The sequence below is a fragment of the Lepidochelys kempii genome, chromosome 2 (genome assembly GCF_965140265.1).
Source record: "Lepidochelys kempii isolate rLepKem1 chromosome 2, rLepKem1.hap2, whole genome shotgun sequence".
Taxonomy (NCBI): domain Eukaryota; kingdom Metazoa; phylum Chordata; order Testudines; family Cheloniidae; genus Lepidochelys; species Lepidochelys kempii.
In genome coordinates, this window is record NC_133257.1 from 249,692,673 (window position 1) to 249,718,167 (window position 25,495).

The following is a 25,495-nucleotide window of genomic DNA, read 5'->3' on the forward strand; positions in this document are numbered from 1 at the left end:
GTGTCCATGTCCTGATCACTCACTTGACTGCGCTGACGTCGCGTCCTCGCCTGGTATCGCTCTGCCAGGATCTGGTGCTGCATATAATGCTGGATAATGCGTGTGGTGTTTAATGTGCTCCTAATTGCCAAAGTGAGCTGAGCGGCCTCCATGCTTGCCTTGGTATGGCGTCCGCACAGAAAAAAGGCGCGGAACGATTGTCTGCCATTGCTCTGATGGAGGGAGGGGTGACTGACGACATGGCTTACAGGGTTGGCTTACAGGGAATTAAAATCAACAAAGGGGGTGTCTTTACATCAATGAGTATTTCAGGCAGGACTTCACGGAGGGTTCCAATAAGAAATGGTGCACCTAAGTAATTGTTCTTATTGGAACAAGCAGGTTGGTCTGGCCTCTGATTGATACATGGCTAGATTTACCTCGCTGCACCTTCTCTGTGAGTGACTGCAGTGTGACCTAGAGGAATGAGTCCCGGAGACGGGGGAGCGGGGGAAGCAAATGAGTACAAAACAAATCTGGTCTATTTCTTGTTTTGATCCACTCCATCTATCTTTTACATCTTTGGCTGGCAGCAGACGGTGCAGAAGGACTGCAAGCCATCCACATCTCATGGCTGCTCGGCAGAAGATGGTGCAGTAGGACTGCTAGCCATCCTCATCTCTTGCCTGCCTGGCAGAAGATGGTACAGTAGGACTGCTAGCAATCCATATCGCCTGCCTGCTCACCATAAGATGGTTCAATAGGACTGACTGCAGGACTAAAGAGAATGACCTGGTCAAGTCACTTCTAATGTAGTCCCTGCACCCATGTCTGCCCAGGCGCTCCTGGCCGACGTGACCAGGAGCACCTCGGACATGATGATGACAGCTACCAGTCCTACTGCATCATCTGCTGCCACAAAGCAAGGGGTTGCTGCTGCTGTGTAGCAATGCAGTACCACGTCTGCCAGCACCCAGGAGACATACGGTGACGGTTACCTGAGCGGGCTCCATGCTTGCCTTGGTATGGCGTCTGCACAGGTAACTCAGGAAAAAAGGCGCAAAACGATTGTCTGCCCTTGCTTTCCCGGAGGGAGGGAGGGAAGGGGGGCCTGACGATATGTACCCAGAACCACCTGCAACAATGTTTTAGCCCCATCAGGCATTGGGATCTTAACCCAGAATTCCAATGGGCAGCGGAGACTGCGGGAACTGTGGGATAGCTACCCACAGTGCAACGCTCCGGAAGTCGACTCTAGCCTCGGTACTGTGGAAGCACTCCGCCGAGTTAATGCACTTAATGCACTTAGAGCATTTTCTGTGGGGACACACACACTCGAATATATAAAAACGATTTCTAAAAAACCGACTTCTATAAATTTGACCTAATTTCGTAGTGTAGACATACCCTATCATACAACACTTCTTGTTAATACACCCCAGAATAATGTTAGCATTTTTGCAGCTGCATCACATTGTTGACTCATTTTCAATTTGTGATCCACTGTAACTCCCACCTAGCTAGTTATTCCCCAGTTTGTAGTTGTGCATTTGATTGTTCCTTCCTAAGTGAAGTACTTTGCACTTGTCTTTATTTAATTTCATCTTGCTGAATTCAGACCAATACTCCAATTTGTCAAGGTTGTTTTGAATTCTAATCCTGTCCTCCAAAGTGTTTTCAATCCCTCCCAGCGTGGTGTCATCTTCAGATTGTATAAACACATTCTCCACTCCATTATCGAAGTCATTAATGAAAATATTGAATAGTACCGGATGCAAGACTCACCCCTGAGGGATCCCACTAGATACGTCCTCCTAGTTTGACAGTGAACCATTGACAATTACTATTTGAGTATAGTCTTTCAACCAGTTGTGCACCCACCTTATAGCAATTTCATCTAGACCACATTTCCCTTGTTTGCTTTTGAGAATGTCATGTGGGGAACTGTATTTAAAGCCTTACTAAAGTCAAGATATATCACATTTACCCCGCCGCCGCTAGGCCAGTTACTCTGTCAAAGAAGGAAAGTAGGTTGGTTTGGAATGATTTGTTCTGGACAAATCCATGCTGGCTATTCCTTATGATCCTATTATTCTCTCGGTGCTTATAAATGGATTGTTTAATAATTTGTTCCAGGTATCCAAGTTAGGCTGATTGGTCTATAATTCTCTGAATTCTAATTGGTCTATAATTCTCTGAATCCTCTTTGTTCCCCTTTTTAAAGTATTGCCCTTCTCCAGTCCTCTTTCCTTGCACTTCTGTGTGTACTTGCTATTACAGTAAAAATCTACCTCCTGACAGCAATCATCCCCCTACATTTAAACCAGCATCTTTGGAAGGAAAGGATCTAATTAACACATAAGCCCCTGAGTCACTATGACAATCTACTTTCATGGTTATCTGTAAATAATCAGAGTTCTATCCGCTGTCAATCCTTGAAATGTAAGGTGTTTTTTTTTATGACTAATCCATGGTATTTTTTTTCTCGCAGAAGTGCTTATATTCTTTACTTTACTTTTACACAGGAACATCTCTGCCTTTTACATGTAGAAGAACTCTTAAGTTTATATGGTACCCTGAGGTGGTACCTCTGTCTGTGTGACAGGATGTCCCTTGAGCATTTTGGGTTAGGACTATAGGAATGTGAAGAGAAGCTGAGTAATTCTGTCCTAACCAAAGTCTAAATGAGATATCCTAGGGCACTGTAGGCAAAACACAGTAAAATAAATAAATAAAAGTGCTCATTGCAGCCCAGTAGACAATACATAAAACGATGATGATTGATAAAAACTTGCAGGTGAAATCTTTCATTGAAATAAGTAAAAACAATAAATAAAGTAGGTCCTGGAAAATCTTTCTTTTTCTTTTTTTCCTTCTTGGCCTACATAAAGAAATCACCTTTAAGAGATTTCTTTTTTCCCTCTATCACCCCCTCCTCTTCCTCCAAAGTTTCGAAGTAAAAATGTAGGGCCTGATCCTCTTCTCACTTTACTGCATTGGCTTCACTAGAATTCTTTCTGATTTACACTGGCATAAATGAGCTGACTCATGCTTTTAAAGTTTAATTATATGAACACTGGGGTTTAACAATGTTGAAAAGCACCCTTTAATCAAATCCATAAGAACATAACAATAGCCATACTGGGTCAGACCAAAGGTACATCTAGCCCAGTATCCTGTCTTCTGACAGTGGCCAATGCCAGGTGCCCCAGAGGGAATGAACAGAACAGGTAATTATCGAGTGATCCGTCCCCTGTCGCCCATTCCCAGCTTCTGGCAAACAGAGGCTAGAGACACCATCCCTATCCATTCTGGATAATAGCCATTGATGGACCTATCCTCCATGAATTTATCTAGTTCTTTTTTGAACCCTGTTATAGTTTTGGACCTTGATAACATCCTCTGACAAGGAGTTCCACAGGTTGACTGTGCGTTATGTGAAAAAAAGGCTTTCTTTTGTTTGTTTTAAACCTGCTGCCTATTAATTTCATTTGGCGACTCCTAGTGTTATAAGGAGTAAATAACATTTCGTTATTTACTTTCTCCACACCAGTCATGATTTTATAGACCTCTATCATATCCCCACTTAGTTGTCTCTTTTCCAGGCTGAAAAGTCCCAGTTTTATTAATCTTTCCTCATATGGCAGCCGTTCCATACTCCTAATCATTTTTGTTGCCCTTTTCTGAACCTTTTCCTATTCCAATATATTTTTTTTGAGATGGGATGACTACATTTGCACGCAGTATTCTAGATGTGGACACACCATGGATTTATATAACGGCAATATATTTTCTGTCATTATCTATCCCTTCCTTAATGATTCCCAGCATTCTGTTTGGTTTTTTGACTGCCGCTGCACATTGAGTGGATGTTTTCAGAGAATGATCCACAATGACTCCAAGATCTCTTTCTTGAGTGGTAACAGCCAATTTAGACCCCATCATTTTATATGTATAGTTGGGATTATGTTTTCCAATGTGCATTACTTTGCATTTATCACCATTGAATTTCATCTGCCATTTTGTTGCCCAGTCACCCAGTTTTGAGAGATCCTTTTGTAGCTCTTTGCAGTCTGCCTGGGACTTAACTATCTTGAGTAGTTTTGTATCATCTGCAAATTTTGCCATTTCACTGTTTACCCCTTTTTCCAGATCATTTATGACTATGTTGAATGGGACTGGGCCCAGTAGAAACACCTGGGGGACACCACTATTTACCGCTCTCCATTCTGAAAACTGACCATTTATTCCTACCCTTTGTTTCCTATCTTTTAAACAGTTACCAAGCTATGAGAGCACTTTCCCTCTTATACCATGACAGCTCACTTTGCTTAAGAGCTTTTGGTGAGGGACCTTGTCAAAGGCTTTCTGAAAATCTAAGTACATTATATCCACTGTATCCCCCTTGTCCACATGCTTGTTGACCCCCTCAAAGAATTCTAGTAGATTGGTGAGGCATGATTTTCCTTTACAAAAACCATGTTGACTCTTCCCCAACAAATTAAGTTCATCTATGTGTCTAACAGTTTTGTTGTTTACTATAGTTTCAACCATCTGCCTGGTACTGAAGACAGGCTTACTGGCCTGTAATTGCTGGGATCACCTCTGGAGCCCTTTTAAAATTTGGCGTTACATTAGCTATCCTTCAGTCATTTGGTACAGAAGCTGATTTAAATGATAGGTTACAGACTACAGTTAGTGGTTCTGCAGTTTTGTATTTGAGTTCCTTCAGAACTCTTGGGTGAATAGCATCTGGTCCTGGTGACTTATTACTGTTTAGTTTATCAATTTGTTCTACAACCTCCTCTAATGACACCTCAATCTGAGACAGTTCATCATATTTGTCACCTAAAAAGAATGGCTCAGGTTTGGGACTCTCCCTCACATCCTCAGCCATGAAGACTGATGCAAAGAATTCATTTATTTTCTCCACAATGGCCTTATTGTCCTTGAATGCTCCTTTAGCATCTCGATCGTCCAGTGGCCCCATTGGTTGTTTAGCAGGCTTCCTGCTTCTGATGTACTTAACAAATTTTTTGCTATTACTTTTTGAGTCTTTGGCTAGCTGTTCTTCAAATTCTTTTTTGGCCTTCCTAATTATATTTTTACATTTAGTTTGCCAGAATTTATGCTCCTTCTGTTTTCATCACTAGGATTTAACTTCCACTTTTTAAAGGATGCCTTTTTGCCTCTCACTGATTCTTTTACTTTGTTGTTTAGCCACGGTGGCACTTTTTTTGTTATCATCTATGTTTTTTAATTTGGGGTATACATTTAAGTTGAGCATCTGTTATGGTGTCTTTAAAAAGTTTCCATGCAGCCTGTAGGGATTTCACTGTTGGCGCTGTACCTTTTAAATTTCTGTTTAACTAACCTCCTCGTTTTTGTGTTGTTCCCCTTTCTGAAATTAAATGGAATGTTACAGTGTTGGGCTGCTGTGGTGTTTTTCCCGCCAGAGGGATGTTAAATTTAGTTACCATATATTATGGTCTCTATTACCAAGCAGTCCAGCTATATTCACCTCTTGGACCATGTTCTGTGCTCCACTTAGGACTAAATCAAGAATTGCCTCTTCTCTTGTAGGTTCCAAGACTAGCTGCTCCAAGAAGCAGTCATTTAAGGTGTCAAGAAACTTTTAAGCCCCCATCCAGATAGGTTTGAAAATGTTGTATCTGTTGGAGTTATTGAACATTGCTGTCAATACATCACAGATAGAAAATGTAATGTTTGCAATACATCTTTCGAGTTATAAGAGAGCCTAAAAAACTCTTAACTAATAACCTGAAACTTTTTATAAATGAACATTTTGCATGTAGCTAAATGCTTTCTTAAATGATAACACTGCACATGTGATACGCTTGATTGCAACTTGTTTTCTAAATTAAAAAATGTAAATGTGGCATTGAGAAAATTTAAAAAGATTGAAGGCAGGTTATGTCAGCAGCACACACACACCAAAGTGTCTTCCATCTATCTAATCAGCCTCTCCTCCTCTGTGTGCCTATCTCCATTGTTTACTTTCAAATCCATAATATTTTTGCATCCTTTCCCTGGGTCAGGATTCATTAAAAAAAACTAATGAATTTAAAAATATGCTTTTCCCTTGTCCATTTGATACAGAGCCCTGCAATTTGACTTTCATTGTTTGTTTCCATCCTTGTCTCGCCAATCCTTTTCACTCTTTCTTTCTGTTTACTTTATTACATTTTTTATTGAGGCTTGAGATGAAACGGTCACTGCATCATGGGCCCATTACACTTCCTAACAATTCCATTTACACCTTATTGTTTGTCTTATTGCTGGAAAATTCAGGTGATTCATCATGCCTGAAGAAGCACCTGATCCCAATTCCCTTGATATCACAATCGCTATGTGACAGGAATACTGTAAGCAGTAATTTTCAGACCCTGACAAGCCAAGGTGATAACTCTTTGGGGACATTTTGCCTCTCAAGTATTGATGAGTTCCATTTTCATAATGCTGCATTTTCTTTTTCCCTTTCAACAGCCCGCTGAATGTGGAAAAGGGTTTGGAGTTAATAAAGGATGTGGCAGATCTCCTGAAGCTGCAGATGAGTGACTTTGACGATGTCAAGTATGTATATGGTGCTCATCCCTTCTATTTTATATGTTTTTTCATTGTTATTCTTTAATATGTATTTTCTTAAGGGAATACCTAAATTTTTATCATCAAAATTCATCATGGGGGGGGGAGAGAAAGAGAAGAATATCCTGGCGTTGTTTGCCAAGTTTTGTGTACAGTTAGCAATAGCCTACTTAATAAAAATGATCTGATGCAGTCCAAAAGATCTCCATATTACCACTAGTATAAGGTAAAAGGGAAAATTATAATCTTCAGAGTGCTGTATAAACATTAACTAACTTCACCAGAACTCTGTAAGATAAGTATTGTAAGGGGTATTATACTCAATTTCATAGAAGGGGAGGTGTAGTGTCCGAGGTAGAGTAGAACTCAGGGGTTTCTGACTTTGAGTTTTGTGCATGGAACACTAGATTATGTCTCCTTCAGGGGTCCAGCCTTGTTTAAACATTGTTTTACTTTTCTGCATTTCACACTGACTGATTATATGCATGTTCATCTGGTAAATTGGACAGGTAGTGACCTGACAGATCTGGTACAACGAAGATATTGCTTAAATTTTCTAAGGTGGAAATGTTTGCACAGGAACTATAGCTCCTCCATGAGAGAAAGTTTAAAAAAATAGAACTCAACAGAATTTAATAGAGAGCTAATAAGGACATAAAGGTTAGTGCATGGGAGGGTTTGGCAGCTTTCAGAGAAATTCTGACATGGGAGACGATATTTGGGAGTTTTTTGATAGTCTCTTTAATTCTTCTGCCAGGTGGTGTTGGCAGCAGAAATGGCCAGGTTTAATTTTCTAGAAATTTCCTTAAAGACTTAACTAACACTGGCTTAAGCCCCCACCCAGAAATCTGGGAACCTACATAAACCACCCTGGCTGCCCCTTATGGGCAGTTCTTGCAAGCGCTGAGTCCAGAGGTTATAACAAAGAGAACTTTGGAGGTGTAGAGGGGGAGGTAGACAACACAATGAGTTGGTAAAACCACCAAGTAACAAATTATATGATGTAATACTCCCACCTTCCAGGATGTCTTAAAAGTAGTACTCACCTTGGTCCTTCTTTGGCCATTATGAGTGACTAATGTGTTCTGGCCACTTCCTACCACCTCAGCTCCCTGCTCACAGTTAGCTAACCTGGACTGGAGAACTCCAAGGACTCTATCTAACAGGTTGCTGCTGCCTGGGCAGCTCTGGGGGCTCCTCTCCCTAACTCAGCTGGAGTGATTTCAGCTTTAATTGCTGGGTAGGGATGCCCACACCAGAGTCCCATGGATAGACTGCTGCTCTGTCTGTGGTTTCAGTCCAAGCTGCCTACCTCTTCCACTGCTCTGTGCCATCCATCACCTCAGAGGTGCTACTGCCACTGATGCTCTGCATCATCTGTTGCCACCAAGCTGCCACTACTGCCTTGAAGCTGCCTAGACAATGCGCTGTTCAGCAGTCTCAGCTCAACTCTCAGGATGAGATCAGTGGTGTCTGGGACACTTGACAGAGTCCTCACCGGCAGAGAAGCACTTCCAGCAGCTGTCAGGAGCCTTTTCCCTCTCTTTCTCCCTTACCTCTGTCCATGCTCCGTTACTCAACTTCGCCTGATCACAATCTCGGTCAGGATGACCTCAGGCACATTCAGTATCTTGTCCTTGTATTTCCCAACAAAGTCAATTGCATTTAATTGCTCCTAAAGGCAAAACTAAACTGCATTTTATTCAGAATGCACCACGCCATCACATAATATGCAAATGAAGCCTGACCCATTCAGTCAATTCTCCTTGCCCTCTAACTGATGCTGGCAGAGATCTCCCTCGCCAGTGAAGCCCCTTCCTATCTGCAGATCTTAAGTTGTTGTGGGCCGTTCTTCTCCCATTTCACCAGCAGATGACAATATTGAGCTCCCTTCTCTCTAAAGCTTCAAGCCACAGGCTTTACGTCTGGAAGGATATGGTAGGTGCTTATTTGTAGTGGGACTCAGGGACTGACTGCTTTTAGCCCCTTAATTGTGTTGCTGCACTGCGGTACTCTCCTCAATCTTTCCTGCAGTTGCCCTCACTCTGTCTATATGTGATGGTACCAGTAAATGTCATTAGTTTTCCAGTGCTATACCTTTGACTTACAGGAGGTAAATGTAGCTCAATGGCCAGCTAATTTACCCTACATCGCCATATATCTCGTTTAATCACTGTGGTTATTCTAGCACATGCCAAGAGAAGATTCATAGCTTCCAAGGCTAGAAGGGAGCACTGCGATTATCTAGTTTGACCTCCAGTATAACACAGGCCATAGAACTTCCCCCAAAATAATTCTTTTGAATCAAGAGTATATCTTTAAAAAATATTCGATCTTGATCTAAAAATTGCCAGTGGTGGAGAATCCCACCTATGGTTCCTATGGTTAATTGCCCTCACTCTCAAAAATGTATGCCTCCTTTCCAGTCTGAATTGATTTAGTTTCAACTTCCAGCCATTGGATCATTTTATATCTTTTTCTGCTAGATTGAAGAGCCCATTATTAAATATTTGTTGTCCATATAGATACTTACAGAGTGTGGTCAAGTCGCCCCTTAACCTTTTTTTTTTTTTTTGTTAAACTAAATAGATCGAACTCCTTGAGTCTATAATTATAAGGCATGATTTTTAATCTTTTATCATGTTCATGGCTCTTCTCTGAACCCTTTCCAATTTATCAATATCCTTCTTCAATTGTGGGCACAAGAACTGGTTACAGCATTCCAGCAGTGGTCACACTTTGCCAAATATGGAGGTAAAATCCATTCTCTACTCCTACTAAAGATTCCCCTGTTTATGTGTCCCATGATTGCATTAGCTCTGTTGGCCAGAGAGTCACATTAGCAGCTCATGTTCAGCCCCAATCAGGAGCTTCATAGGCTGGGTTCTTTGTGAGCTAGAGCTTCGTGAGCCCTCTTCTCCTCTGGTTGAGGTAAGCTGCGGTGTGTTGCCCATGGTCTGAGCGCTTCCTGTGGAGTTCTGGGCCTGGGTTTGATGCTTGCGCCCGTTCCCCCTCTCCCCAGGCAGTTAGCAACTTTTTAAAAGAATGGAGTATGTAACTGGGTGGGGAAACCATTCAGTAAGTCTGAGGTCAGTTGAAGGAGATAGAAACAAAGAGGAAGTAGGGAGGAGCTTGACATATTTGGCTAATTCAGAGACTGACGTGGCAACACAACATGTGAATAAGACTAGGAAATGAAATTTTCTCTCTCTCTTCTCCGTCCCCAACATAGTATATGGTATGATGGTGACAGCACTATTTCCTGTGTCAGAGATCCTTAAACTTTTTGTCAACTTTTTTGGGCAAACATAAGTTTTACTAATGAAAACTACAGGGTTAATTTCAAAGACCATGCAAAAGCAGCATGTTTAATAAGAATTATTTCTGAGACGTGCACCATAGCAAATTTAAACAATCAATTCTTCTAAGGGACCTATAATCTAGAACTCTCAATTATTTCACGTACATTTTTCTGTGATGTAATAATTTTGAAAGGATTATTTCACAGAGGCGATCTTATTGTTTTGTGGTCAGTTTTGCCGCTGAATATTTATAGTATGTGCCTATATTTTAGCTTTTCCCACTGTTCTGGAATTTGGTTGAGTGAACAGTTGCCTTTGCAGCCTATTCCGATGTTATTTCTTGATTAGTTGATGCAAGGTGGTAATCAGCTTATCTTATCTTCTCTCTTTCACCAACATGGCAAGTTTAACTGATGACCTGGGATCCTCAGTATAGCCTCAGCTTGGCTCCTAGAGTGCACAATTCACTGCAACACTTGTTTTGTTTTCAAGTTACATTGACATAAACTTTGCTCTCCCTGTGAAGCGGATGAGTTGGGATTTATTTGGGGAATACATAATCAGAAATGTTTCAACATTGCAAAAAGGATCCAACATGTTAGCTGTCACTTTCAGATACAGCCTGAATTTTTATGGAAGTACTAGTTATGCTTAATATGTTTTGTTAATGGTTATGTCACTGTCAGATAAATTCCATTATTTCTTATTACATCATTAGAGACCATTAAAATGATATTAACATGCTGATGTAATTATGCAAGCAGACGTAAAATGACTATAGTTATGATTTTAAAATCTAATTATGGGTGTCCACAGCCTCTGGTGATTGATTGTTGGACTGGTGTAGTATGGATTGGAGTCAAGTGGGTGGTAATACCAGGAGGCCTGGCATTAAAAAAAAGGGGTATGGGGGGATGGATTCCACCACAATGTGAACTGTAGCGATGACCTTTCTCCTAGAATTACAGTTCTTCAGCCATCATCAACTGAACTTATAGAAAAGGAATCTTATCAAAGAAAATCCAAATACAATTTTTAAAAAATGTAAAACTTACTAGGTCAGCTGAGAGTGTAAAGCAGGGGTGGATGTAGCCTCCCAATTCAATGGGTGCATTATACTAAACTGCCTATGGGGCATTGACCACCCACAGCAACATCCTCTGCCCTGGCATTGCAACCCTAATTCTGTCCTGGGGAAGAGGGGCAGCTCCCAGCAAGGGGAGAGGGATACTGAAGAGCAAGCCTGCCCTTCACTTGCCCTGCAGTGGTAGCTCCTGTCTCATGGAGCTGAGCCTGGTTTTCTGCTCTGGGGGTTGTTGATCTGGTGCATGGGGTCACAGTGCCACTCAAGTTTGTCTGCGGGATGATTTCTGTGGGTGCAGCTGAACCCATGAGCCCATGCTAAAGCTGCCCCTGGTGTAATAGGAAGGACAGTCTGATTCTGTGATTTGAGCCATTGGATTATCACAAACACTGTCTTCCTGGATTCTTCTGACATAGACAGTGTGATTTATCTGTGCCTATTTATTCAGCATTCTTACATTTGAGATAATACCAAAGAAGCGGCTGAGGGGATTTCCTGCCATTAAACCACTGGATGCCCTTAAATGTGAAGGAAATAAAAGGGGATGACCATGTCTATGCATCTCATATAATAATACTCTAGACCAGGGGTTGTGTAACATTTTCATGATATGGGCCACATGTTAAGAGTGAGATTATCTGGTGGATACCATATCTTCCACTGGTGATTGAACATCATCCCTATGGCAGCTGAAGAAATTGCTTATATAAAAAAGTAATAGTAGGAAATTTTAGCTGTCTTTAAATTCTATAGAAAAAAGCTATTCATAATATCTTTTTCTTCTTCATTTTATTTCTCTTTACCATCATTTATGTCCTTCTCTTTAAAGATTCCTTGCCACCTGGTCTTTTTCTTCGCCTGGATGTTCTTCTCTTTTGCTTTGTCCTCCTCTCCCTTTGCACATCCTTCCATGATTCCATACCATTGTTGTTTCCCAGTGTTTCTAAACCTTGTTCTGGAGGTATCACCTCTCTTAGGTGAGTTGGTAGTTTAGGTTTCATGCTTCCTGAATCTTGTTCTCTCTTAGAGTATCAAGTGTGCCCGTTTTTGGTGTTTTGTTGTGTGACGCGATAACTGGGAATAAAACTGAAACCTCTCAAAGGTAGGACACCAAATGGGTATCTATCCAGATTCTTCTACCTTGCCCAACACTCTAGTGTATGAGTACAACCATAATAGCCAATACCAACACATAGGCTATAGAAGTACAACTATAGAATTCTGGGGAGGAACACGTGACTTTAGTACAGTTTAAATTCTGATATTCATGGATTTTAAAGGCTGAAAAGGTCATTCTGATAATGTAATCTGACCTCTTTGCATTGTGCCAAATAACTTGTGGTTGACTTGTATGTATGTATTCCGGGCCGAAAATCTATATTAAAAGAACATTATTAAGATTGCAAAGTCAAGCACTCAAAAGTTAGGACATGCTGGAATTAAGATTGCCAGTGCAACCTTCTGCCCTCTTGTACATATATATTATGATATAGGCTTTACTTACATGACCACATACTGTTTTTGCAAGAGGACTTCTGCCTCGTTCTGTGTCCAGGATGGATGGTGCCCAGTTAAGAAGCAGCTATTCAGTATTTTGTTTTTTCCTCATTGTTCAATATGTGGCCTTAGGCCTTATTTACAAGATATTCAAAGCCTGCTATGAAGACAGAATTATTAATTTCCTCATGGGCTTTTCTGTGATACTCAGCATTACAGTATCTGAGTGCTTCACAAATATTGATTCATTGATCTTCACAAAGTCCCTGTGAGGTGAGGGGTATTATTATCCTCATTGAACAGATGGGCAGCTGAGTCACAGAGAAATCAAGGTCAAAAGTATCCACTAATTTTGAGTGTCCAGTTTGACACATCTAGGACCTGATTGAGTACTTAGCATTTTATAGCACTTTGTATATTCACAGCATTGGTCTGATTGACTGTAAGTGCTCAGTTTGTCTGCAAATCAAGCCCCAGAGTCTTCAGCTGGGCACCCAGAAAATAAGGAACACAATTAGTGGCCATCCCTGAAAAGTTTGGTAACTTGCCTAGCATCACATAGGAACTCAGTGGCGGAGGCAGGGACAGAATCCAGTTCTCCAGGGCAGCAATCAACTGTCTTAATTGTGAGACCTTGCTTTCTCCTCCTGCAGTCCCCCGCCTCATTCACTACACAGCTGAAACAAATGAGAGACCAGGTGAGTGATGTAATATCTTTTATTGGCAGTTTCTCTTGGAGCAAGAGACAAGCTTTTGAGCTACACAGAGCTCTTCGTCAGTGCAATACAACAAATGAAACAGGCATCTATAGACAACAGTCTCTTTTACTGTACAACCCTGCTTCATTCCCAGAGTTGGTCCATTCTGTGCACTGAATGAAGCAGAGATCTTGTGGAAAAAATAAGTGATCACATAATTAAAAACGATGTCATGATATCTTTGCACAAGGGTGTCAAATGAAGGTTGTGCAGGCAACTTCCATTCTTACATTTCCTAATTCTGAGTACTTGACTTTACAATGTTAATAATGTTATTTTAATGTATTATTGTGTGTTATTTTAAACAGGCAAACTAAAACCCCCCAGAAATTTCATTGTGTCTCTTCACATTGATACCCACGTGGTTCATCAACAGGGTTGGATCCTTTAGATCCACCACACAGACCTCTGCCGGTTGAGCTAATGGACTAGCTGATAGCAATAGGAGGTTGCCATCCTCCACCAGCACGAGATGGGAATGAGATACACATTTTGCCGGTGGGTTCGCTTATTGACAGAAGAATAGTGAGATTCAGGAATCCTGAATTCCATTCTAGGCTCTGGAGTGGTGTATGGTCAAGTGGGCAGAGACTTTTCTCTGTGTCCATTTCCCTCAAGCTTGATGCATTCTACCATGTCCCTGTCCAAGTTCTGTCTCGTCCCCACCCTACGCTCCTTGTCTACCCAGTCACAGTCTCTACTCCTCAGGCTTATGGTCTAAGTTCCAGGCTCCTTGCCCAGCCTATTCTCCCACCCCAGGCTCGCTGAGTCCTATTCTTCCTTCCCACCCCACAACAATGAGTCTCTTACCTTGGAAAACACCTGGTCTCCGGGCCAGCTACTCTGAGTTCCACTGTCTAGGCCCCTTGTCTAATCTGTCTCTTCTTCCCATTGTCTTCTATTTCCAGTCTCCCCCACAGGCTCCTGAGCCAGTCTCAGTCTCCCTCCCCGCTCCCTCTTTGTCCCAGTCTCTTCACCTAGTCCCAGTTCTCTTCCCATACCCCAGCTCCTTGTTAGATCTGTCTCTCTTCCCCATTTGCCCCCATTCCTTCATTCTGGTGAGCACTAGGAGCTGTGAGAGGCTTGAGCATGTGCAGACTGCAATTTTTCAAAGGCTTGTAATTTGGCTAAATTTGGATGTATTTTCATGTGGACAGCAAAGGCACATTCCAAATACAAAAAGCCACCCTCTGCCAAATTTCAAGTCCCTGCTACAAAGCAATGAGAGTGATAGAATATTTCAAAGAAAAGGTCTTAAGAATTTTTTAACACGGTCTAAACAGTGTATTTTTTCCTGTCCTTGTTATTGTAAATGGCTTAACTGTTTTGGCAGAAATTAAATAAATAAATAAATTGGTCTGTGTCACACAACTGGCATGTAAAATTTCAGCCCAGACTTAAAGTTTGGTAAAGTTATAAGCAACTGAAAAGAGGGTGTTATAATGAAAGTGCCAGGCAACCTTAATGACAGACAGCGCTAATAGCCCCACCTATAATGAATGTGTATGTTGGCAGTTGTATACTAATCAGACTAACATACAGATTTGGTTCATTGTTTTGTCTTGTTTTGTTGCTAACACTTGAAAAACCCAATCAGCCATTTAATCATATTCACTCATCCAGAACCTAAATACTGGAGATCAGTGCTTCGTGGTTTCACTTCATCATGCTGATAGATTATGACGTGTGATACATGTATGCTCTAAATGTGAGCATCTCAGGAAATTACCGGTAACTTGAGAGACAAGATAGTGGTAAGCTGGTTTACTTAACCCAGTGTGCAGATTTGAAGGGCAGTAACAGGGATGGTGATACTCTGGAACAGATAAATTTTCTATGATACACAATACTTTTGGGATCACATCTAGGCACTGATTTGTGTGGCCTCTCTTCTGAACAGCAATCAAAGGGAGCCTTTCTCTGTGATGTAGCATGCTGAGCCTCTTCTCCAACGTGTGTTCATCTACAGTGGGTACATCTATAAAGTTTATCCTATTTTGACAGATTTTACTAGTTTGAGAGAGATTCCCATATTGTACAATGTACATACTGTACTTTGAGGCATCCCAGACCATTTCACTTAGTGAGTTCTGTGTTTGTCCTCTATAATACTGGCTCTTTTTTAAAGGTGTTTTTTTTTAAATAAAGCAGCTAAAACAAAACACAGCAAAACAAATTCTTATGAAAAGCTGTAGAGAATAGAGTAAAAGCCGTAGAAATTACCTATATCTCCTAAGTCACAAAAACTGATAACATTTCTGTTATCTGTGATGTTTAGTTTTACCTAAGAGGAGTTTTCAAATATTGTGTATATGAACATAAATATTGTGAACAGTCTTTTCTCTTTGGGCATATCTCATGTTGTTATAGTGTTTGTGCATATTACTGATAGATTGAATCGATATTTCCATGATAACAATTACATTCATTTGTACATAACTTAAACACATTTTTCATTTTCCACTGATAACTTGCCAGACTTGGTCTCAGCACAGAGGTGAGGTACATTTTTTTTTTCAAAGCTTGGGGAACATTTCCTCTGCTTTTCTTTTCATGTAATAAGCAAGCCAACAAACTAAAGTACATTCTGTATAATCCTGTTAGAAATGCTGTATGTGTGAATAATGCATAAATGATGGAACTAGTTTTGTTCAAATGTGACTTCTATGGATTTCAATGAGTCTTAAAATCGGACCATTTGAAGACTGTACATACTGTGCTGTAGCTCACCATACGCAAGCTTTTTATAAGAAATTCCATTTTGTTTTCTATTATTTGACTATATTATACCATATTATTTGACAATTCATTTATTATACAAAGAAATCAGGCATAAGCACAAGGAGACAAAATTAGGGCTGGATTTTCAACTTTATCTGTGATTTGAGCGAGGGAGTGATTTCTCAACCTTAATGCTTCATTGATCTTGAGCTTTTTATTTTCCCCCCCATGAAATAATATAGTTTGTGTTTATTACCTGATAGATTTGCATAGAACCAAGACCATTTTGTAGCCTTCACTATAACTATAGCGAAAGATATAATAGGAATATGTGGAAATAATTAGGAGGATTCTGATCTGCAGCATTTAATAAATGCTGGGTGACAAAGCAAAAAGCCATAACATTCAGGGAGACTCTTCAGTTATGTCTACACAGCAGCTGGGAGTGCGCTTCTCACCATGGAGAGACAGACATGCGCTAGCTGTACTTGAGCAAGCATGTTAAAAATAGCAGCATGGCTGCAGCAGCATGGATGGCAGCTCAGGCTAGCCACCCAAATACAAACGTGCCCAACCCCCTCTGTACATACTTGGGTGTCTAGTGCAAGCTGTTGCATATGCCACCATGGCCATTCTGCTATTTTTAGCATGCTAGCTGGAGGAGAGCTAGTATATATCTGTCTACCAACACTAGAAAGAAATCTCCCAGCTGCTGTGTAGATCTACCCTTACAAGTAAAAATGGGCTAAGTTCTAAAAATCATAGAAATGAAGAGTTGGAAGGGACCTTTAGAGGTCATCTAATCCATCCCCCAGCGCTGAGGCAGAACCAGGTAAACCTAAACAATCCCTGACAGGTATTTGTCAAACCTGTTCTTAGAAACCTCCAGTGGTGGGGATTCTACAGCTTCCCTGGGAATCCTATCCCAGAATTTAATTACCCTTATAATTAGAAAGTTTTTGCTAATATCTAACCTAAATGTCCCTTGCTGCAGATTAAGCCCATTACTTCTTGTCCTACCATCAGTGACCATAGAGAACAATTAATCACAGTCCTCCGTATAACAGACCTAACATATATGAAGACTGTTATCAGCTCCCCCCTCAGTCTTCTTTTCTCAAGATTCAACATGCCCTGTTTTTTAACCTCTCCTCACAGGTCAGGTTTTTTAAACGTTTTATCATTTTTATTGCTCTCCTTTGGACTCTTTCCAGTTATTCTACATCTTTCTTAAAGTGTAGCACCCAGAATTGGACACACTACTCCAGCTGATGCCTTACCAGTGCTGAGTAGAGCAGGATAATTACTTCCTGTATTTTACATATGACACTTCAATTAATAAACCCCAGAATGATATTACCCTCTTTTGCAACTGCATCGTATTTTTGACTCATATTCAATCTGATAATTGCTAATGGTTCTAAGATTGCTTCAGCTAGTTCCTTAAGCACCCTAGGATGACTTTCATCAGGACCTGCCGACTTGAATACATCTAATTTATCTAAATATTCTTTAACCTCATCTTTCCCTATTTTGGCTTACATTCCTCCCCCTTGTTAATAGTAATTGTGTTGAGCATCTTGTCACCATTTAAGTGAAGACTGAAGCAAAATAGACATTAAACACCTCAGGCTTCTTGATGTTCAGTTGATAGTTCTCCTTCCCTGCTAAGTAGAGAACCTATGTTTTCCTTTGTGTTTTTCTTGCTTCTAATGTATTTAAATAGCCTCTTCTTATTGATTTTTATGTCCCTTGCTAGTGTAACTCATTATGTGTCTTAGCCTTTCTGATTTTGTCCCTACATGCATGTGCTATTCTTCCGTACTTCTCCTTTACAATTTGGCCATGTTTCCAATTTTTGTATGATTCTCTTTTGATTTTCAGGTCATTAGAGGGCTTCTGTTGGAGTGATAATGGTGTCTTCCTGTTCTTCCTCTCTTTTCTTTGTATTAAAATAATCTGAAGTTGTGCCTTTAATATTGTCTCTGTGAGAAACTGCCAGTCCTCCTGAACTCCTTTGTTCTTTAGATTTTCTTCCCATGGGACCCACCAGTCTACCACTCTATCTACCAGTTCTCTGAGTTTCTTAAAGTCTGTTTTTTTGAAATTCATCATCCTTAGTCTGCTGCTCTCACTTCTTTCTTTCCTTAGAATCAAGAAATCTATCAGTTCATGATCACTTTCACCCCCAATTGACTTCTGTCTTCAGATTCACAACTAGTATCTTACTGTTAGTCAGAGTCAAGTCTAAAATGTAAAATCCCCCATTACACCAGGTCTTGTGCTTTGGATATTGTGTTATTTATTCTAGAAATGCCTCATCTACCTCCTTTTCCTAATTTCGTATTCTAGAATAGATCTCTATGATGATATAATACATATTTTCCCCATTTTATCTTTAACCAGACACTTTCAACTAGTCTCATCTCTTTCTGGACCTCAGATCAAGTGGATATATTATTGGTGTATAATGCAGCACCTCCTTTCTTTTTTCATTGCCTGTCATTCCTGAACAAGCTGTACCCCTCTCTACCAATATTTAAGTCATGAGATTTATCTCACCAAATATCTGTGGTGCCAATTAAATCATAATCCATTTTATGTGCTAATACTTCCAGTTCTTCCTGTTTGTTCCTCATACTCCTTGCATTTGTGTATAGATATCTAAGATGTTGAGCAGATTTACCCACTGAATTCTCTCTTGTTGCTCCTATGACTGATGGATGATCAAGGTACTAAAAAGAAAAGGAGTACTTGTGGCACCTTAGCGACTAATCAATTTATTTGAGCATAAGCTTTCGTGAGCTACAGCACCTGTAGCTCACGAAAGCTCATGCTCAAATAAATTGGTTAGTCTCTAAGGTGCCACAAGTACTCATTTTCTAATTACAGGCCAGTAAGCTGAACTACAGTACCAGGCAAAACTGGTTGAAACTATAGTAAAGAACAGAATTACCAGACAGATAAATGAACACGATTTGTAGGGGAAGCATCAACACAGCTTTTTTGAAGGAAAATCATGCCTCACAAATCTAGTAGACTTCAGCAAGCAGATGGACAAGGGTGATCCAGTTGATATTGTGTACCTGGACTTTCACAATGTCTTTGACAAGGTCCCATACCAAAGGCTCTTAAGGAATAATAAGCAGTCGTGGGATTAGAGGGAAAGTCCTCTCATGAGCAACAAAATGGCAGATGACAATTAATGTTGACAAATGCAAAGTATTGCACTTTGGAAAAAATAATCTTAACTATCCATACAAAATTATGGGTCCAAATTAGCTGTTATCACTCAGGAAAGAGATTTTGGAGTCATCATGGATAGTGTTCTGAAAACATCTGCTCAATGTGCAGCAGCAGTCAAAAAAGCTAACAGAATGTTAGGAACCATTAGGAAAGGAATAGATAATAAGACAAAAATGATCATAATGCCTCTATATAAATCCACGGTATGCCGAAACCTTGAATACTGTGTGCGGCTCTGGTTGCCTCATCTCAAAAAAGATATATTAGAATTGTAGAAGGTATTAGGGATATGGAACAGCTTCTATATGGGGAAAGATTAAAAACACTGGGACTATTCATCTTAGAAAAGAAAGGAGATATGATAGAAGTCTATAAAATCATTTATGGTATGGAGAAAGTAAATAAGAAAGTGTTATGTACCCCTTCACATAACACATGAAGCAGGGGTTACTCAATTAAATTAATAGGCAGTTGGTTTAAAACAAACGTAAGGAAGTACTTCTTATGTACTTATGTCCACAGAATGCACAGTCAACCAGTGAACTCGTTGCCAGATGATGCTGTGAAGGCAAAAAGTATAACTGGGCTCAAAATAGAATTAGTTAAGTTCATGGAGGTTCAGTCCATCAATGGCAATTAGCCAAGAAGGTCAGGGACACAACCCCATGCTCTGGGGATCCCTAAACCTGACTGCCAGAAGCTGGGACTAGACTCAAGATTTTCCCAGTTTTGTTCATTCCCTCTGAACCATTTGGCATGGGCTACTGTTGGAAGAAACGATACTAGGCTAGATGGATCATTGGTCTTATCCAGTATGGCCATTCTTATGTTCTTATGATCCTATTGTAATTTTTCATGCTTCCCCCGCAACATCTAGTGTCTCCTAATGTCACTGTTTCTTATGCTTATCTGTGGGCGTTTGTCACCTTACCCTCCTTACATCTAGTTTAAAGCCCTCCTCACAAGACTGAGGGGTCAGTGTGTGAAGATGCTGTTCTCCTTTATGGCCAGGTAGACCAAATTATTTCCTAGGAGACCTTTTCAGAGAACAGCATCTCATGGTTGAGGAAGCTGAAGCCCTTCCATCGATACCATCTGCACAGCCATGCATTCATCTGCAGGATGCATGTGTCCCTGTCTGGGCCCTTACCCTCAACCAGGAGGATGAATGAGAACACGACCTGTGCTTCTGATCTTTCACCCTCACTCCCAGAGTCCTGTAGTTACTGCTGATTTGCTCAGGATCATGCCTGGCAGTGTCATTAGTGTATAGGAGGATGAGCCGCATGGGGTAGTGGTCAGAGGGAAGAATGAGCCTTGGAAACCTTTCAGTAATGTCTCAGAAGTGGGCTCCAGGCAGGCAGCACAGCTCCTCGAACATCATGTCAGGTCAGGAGATGGATACCTCTATCCCGCAGAGAAAGGGAGTCACCAATCACCACTGTCCTCTACCTTCTCATCTTGGGTGCAGTGGCCATGAGTCTCCCTGTTGTGGGGACAGATAGCTCGTCCTCCTCAGCCATTGGAGTCTAGTCCTTACCTCCTGTTGCCAGTCCAATGCACTGGTTCTTGCCTTCAATGGTCGGGGGACCTGGAGTTGGGAGTGGAGCACTGTCTGCTGCTCGAGGTGGCCAGCAGCCAGCCTGCTCCCTGTAGAGAAGCCAGTTCTCCTTCATCCTCTGGTGCCAATATAGATTAGCACCGTAGTGTCCAGGAAGTGGACCTCTTGTGTGGAATATTTCCAACACACCTCTGAACAACATACTAATCCACAGAGACCTTCCCACTAACACTACAAAAAGAAGGATTCTAGGTGGACTCCTCCTGAAGGTCGAAACAACAGACTGGACTTCTACATAGAGTGCTTCAGCTGACGTGCATGGGCTGAAATTGTGGAAAAGCAGCATCACTTGCCCCATAACCTCAGCCGTGCAGAACACAATGCCATCCACAGCCTCAGAAACAACTCTTACATCATAATCAAAAAGGCTGACAAAGGAGGTGCTGTCGTCATCATGAATAGGTCGGAATATGAACAAGAGGCTGCTAGGCTGCTCTCCAACACCACTTTCTACAAGCCATTACCCTCTGATCCCACTGAGGGTTACCAAAAGTAACGACAGCATTTGCTCAAGAAACTCCCTGAAAAAGCACAAGAACAAATCCGCACAGACACACCCATGGAACCCTGACCTGGGGTATTCTATCTTCTACCCAAGATCCATAAACCTGGAAATCCTGGACGCCCCATCATCTCAGGCATTGGCACCCTGACAGCAGGATTGTCTGGCTATGTAGACTCCCTCCTCAGGCCCTACACTCCCAGCTATCTTCAAGACACCACTGACTTCCTGAGGAAACTACAATCCGTTGGTGATCTTCCTGAAAACACCATCCTGGCCACTATGGATGTAGAAGCCCTCTACACCAACATTCCACACAAAGATGGACTACAAGCCGTCAGGAACAGTATCCCTGATAATGTCACGGCTAACCTGGTGGCTGAACTTTGTGACTTTGTCCTCACCCATAACTATTTCACATTTGGGGACAATGTATACCTTCAAATCAGCGGCACTGCTATGGGTACCCGCATGGCCCCACAGTATGCCAACACTTTTATGGCTGACTTAGAACAATGCTTCCTCAGCTCTCATCCCCTAATGCCCCTACTCTACTTGCGCTATATTGATGACATCTTTGTCATCTGGACCCATGGAAAAGAAGCCCTTGAGGAATTCCAGCATGATTTCAACAATTTCCATCCCACCATCAACCTCAGCCTGGTCCAGTCCACACAAGAGATCCACTTCCTGGACACTACAGTGCTAATAAGCGATGGTCACATAAACACCACCCTATACCGGCAACCTACTGACTGCTATTCCTACCTACATGCCTCCAGCTTTCACCCTGACCACACCACACGATCCATCGTCTGCAGCCAAGCTCTACGATACAACCACATTTGCTCCAACTCCTCAGACAGAGACAAACACCTACAACATCTCTATCAAACATTCTTACAACTACAGTACCCACCTGCTGAAGTGAAGAAACAAATTGACAGAGCCAGAAGAGTACCCAGAAGTCACCTACTACAGGACAGGTCCAACAAAGAAAATAACAGAACGCCACTAGCCATCACCTTCAGCCCCCAACTAAAACCTCTCCAATGCATCATCAAGGATCTACAACCTATCCTGAAGGACGACCCATCACTCTCACAAATCTTGGGAGACAGGCCTGTCCTTGCTTACAGACAGCTCCCGAACCTGAAGCAAATACTCACCAGCAACCACATACCACACAACAGAACCACTAACCCAGGAACCTATCCTTGCAACAAAGCCCGTTGCCAACTGTGTCCACATATCTATTCAGGGGACACCATCATAGAGCCTAATCACATCAGCCACACTATCAGAGGCTCGTTCACCTGCACATCTACCAATGTGATATATGCCATCATGTGCCAGCAATGCCCCTCTGCCATGTACATTGGTCAAACTGGACAGTCTCTACGTAAAAGAATAAATGGACACAAATCAGATGTCAAGAATTATAACATTCAAAAACCAGTCAGAGAACACTTCAGTCTCTTTGGTCACTCAATTACAGACCTAAAAGTGGCAATATTACAACAAAAAGACTTCAAAAACAGACTCCAACGAGAGACTGCTGAAGAGGAATTAATTTACAAACTGGATACAATTAACTTAGGCTTGAATAGAGACTGGGAGTGGATGGGTCATTACACAAAGTAAAACTATTTCCCCATGTTTATTTCCCCCCCACCCCACCCACCCCACTGTTCCTCAGACATTCTTGTTAACTGCTGGAAATGGCCCACCTTGATTATCACTTCAGAAGGTCCCCCCCTCCCCCCGCTGGTATTAGCTCATCTTAAGTGATCACTCTCCTTACAGTGTGTATGATAACACCCATTTTTTCATGTTCTCTGTGTATATAAATCTCCTCACTGTATTTTCCACTGAATGCATCCGATGAAGTGAGCTGTAGCTCACGAAAGCTTATGCTCAGATAAATTTGTTAGTCTCTAAGGTGCCACAAGTCCTCCTTTTCTTTTTGCGAATACAGACTAACACAGCTGCTACTCTGAAACTAAGTGTAAGCTTCCTCAGATTCATCCTCACTCCTTTCTTTTTTTAACTTCAGATTTTTTTTGTCTCTTTTCCTCTCTGTCCCATTATCTGTAATGAGAGGATCATCATATATGGGTTTGGTGAAGTTAAAGTTAATAACTAGAGCTGTGTGAAACAGATTTTTTGGTTGGCTGGCCAAACCAAATTTTTTTTTTAAAGATTTTGTTTCAGGTTGAGTGGAAATGAAACTTAAAAATAAAATGTCATGAACCAAAAAAGTAAAAAAAAATAAAATAAAAATTGATTTGGGTCAAATGAAACATTTTGTTTAGTTTTTGAGAGGTTTTTTTCATCTTTTCTTTAAATAAAATTTAGATAAAATTCAAAACAAAAAGTTGGTTTTAATCGAAAAATTGAAACATTGTTTTGAAAATATTAAAATGAAGCATTATGTTTTTTTGACCAAAACAATTCTCCAAATCTGGAATTTTTCAGCAACAAAAAAAGTTTTGTCTGAAAAATTTCATTGAGTTGTAGTTATAAGTGAGTTTATGAAGATGAATCATACTCATTTCATTGATACAGCCTTTTACATCCATTTTACAGATGGGTACACTGAAGCTCAGAAAAGTTTAAATGAGTTTCCCAAAGTTATACAAGTCACTGGTAGAGCTGGGGATAGAACCAAACAGTCTTGGTTCCCAATCCTACTCCTCTGGTCTAGCTGACTGAACACACTTTACTAATAGAATAATAGAAGTTAAAGTTGGAAAAGGCTTATGATGAAGGATGACCAAACTTACCTCTCAGTTTTCTAGGAATCATCTATTTTGAGAGGCCTGCCATATTTAAAAAATGAATGTTTGTGTCCCAGTTTTTCAGTCAATGGATGAATTAGTTTTGTGACTATGGAGCAGCTGGCCCAGCTGAGCAGCTGATTCCATCTCTTGTACATTTCATCACCCTAGCCAGCTTGTGCTGCAAATCCAGGGTTGTTTGCTTCAACATTGACTGCCTGTGGTGGGGTTTATAAACCCAAGGATTCATGCAGGCTTTGGGGAGCAGGAAGTGCTTCATCAGGAGTGGATGATGGCTCCAGTAAACGATATGCTTTCAGATGCGAGAGGGCTGGTTCAGAGAAAGTATTTCTAACTCACAGTTTGGAGGAAGAGGCACAGGAATGAAACAGCCAATTGGGTTGTCCAGAACTATTTTTCCACTGCTAGAGGAGAAGCTTTCAGACTTCTAAGTGGGCAATCACTATGGGCTCGGAAGAAGCAAGCTGTCCTGGATTTTTATGGCTGGTTTAAGTTTAGGCTGCAGAAAGCCAGTTAGTGTGTTTCATCGGGACTTGGACTTACTTAACAGAGGCTTGGATGTACTCAAAATTTAGCTTTTTAAAAGGACAGTAGATATGCTGCCTTTCCACTGGAACTTCCATATTCCCCTCACAAAGGAACCACAACCATGTGCAGCCCATGAGTCACTTCAGGTGGGTGGAGTCTAATCCTTTTCATATTGTGAACCATTCTTTCCAGCCTCACTGCCTCTGGTTCTTAAGCATTACTTTCTGGCCACTAAACGATGCTATACTGACTACCACTCTGATTTGGTCCATTTTACACCTATCATCATTTTATTTCAACAAAAGTAAATGACTACACCAGGTACAATGCAGTGGAGAATCAGGCCCAAAGTCAGTGAACAATGTCTCTGATTAAGTCTTTATTGGCTAAAAATACAAGTCCCCTGCTTATCGGTGTACCAGCAGGGCTGCTAAAATGTATAAAAATACAAATGAAAATACAAATGTAACATCAGTTCTTCCTTTCATAATGACTAAAGTTAATTACCACTTTGGAGGAAAATAAAACAAAACCTTTGTACAGTAAAGTAGTTTTTCAAATGTATTTGCAGCTTCTCAGTGTCCAAACTCTATAGTTCAGCATTTTGAAAGTAAATTATAGCACTTGCATATTTTGTGCTTCTACCAACCATAATTAGATACCTTGAATAATCGTCTGAGAGATTTCATTTTGTGAAGAATAAAAGTTATTAAAACTGAGCTGAGCATTCATTAAATAATTGCAATTGTAAGGTTTAGTAAAAATCTTCACTTGGGACCAATTGAATTGAAAAATCTCTCAAATCTTAATTTTTAAATATATTTTTCACATTGGAAACAAACATCAGTAA

The 25,495-nt window shown here is 40.9% G+C and overlaps 1 protein-coding gene across 3 annotated transcripts in view; it reads left to right on the forward strand.

The window, feature by feature from the left end:
• PTPRN2 (protein tyrosine phosphatase receptor type N2) overlaps positions 1-25,495 on the forward strand; it is a 1,054,095-nt gene that overhangs the window by 476,059 nt on the left and 552,541 nt on the right. For all 3 annotated transcript variants that reach the window (XM_073334545.1, XM_073334547.1, XM_073334546.1), the window contains one exon: positions 6,487-6,573. In XM_073334545.1, coding sequence (XP_073190646.1) covers positions 6,487-6,573 — 87 coding nt within the window. The remainder of the gene's footprint in view (positions 1-6,486; positions 6,574-25,495) is intronic.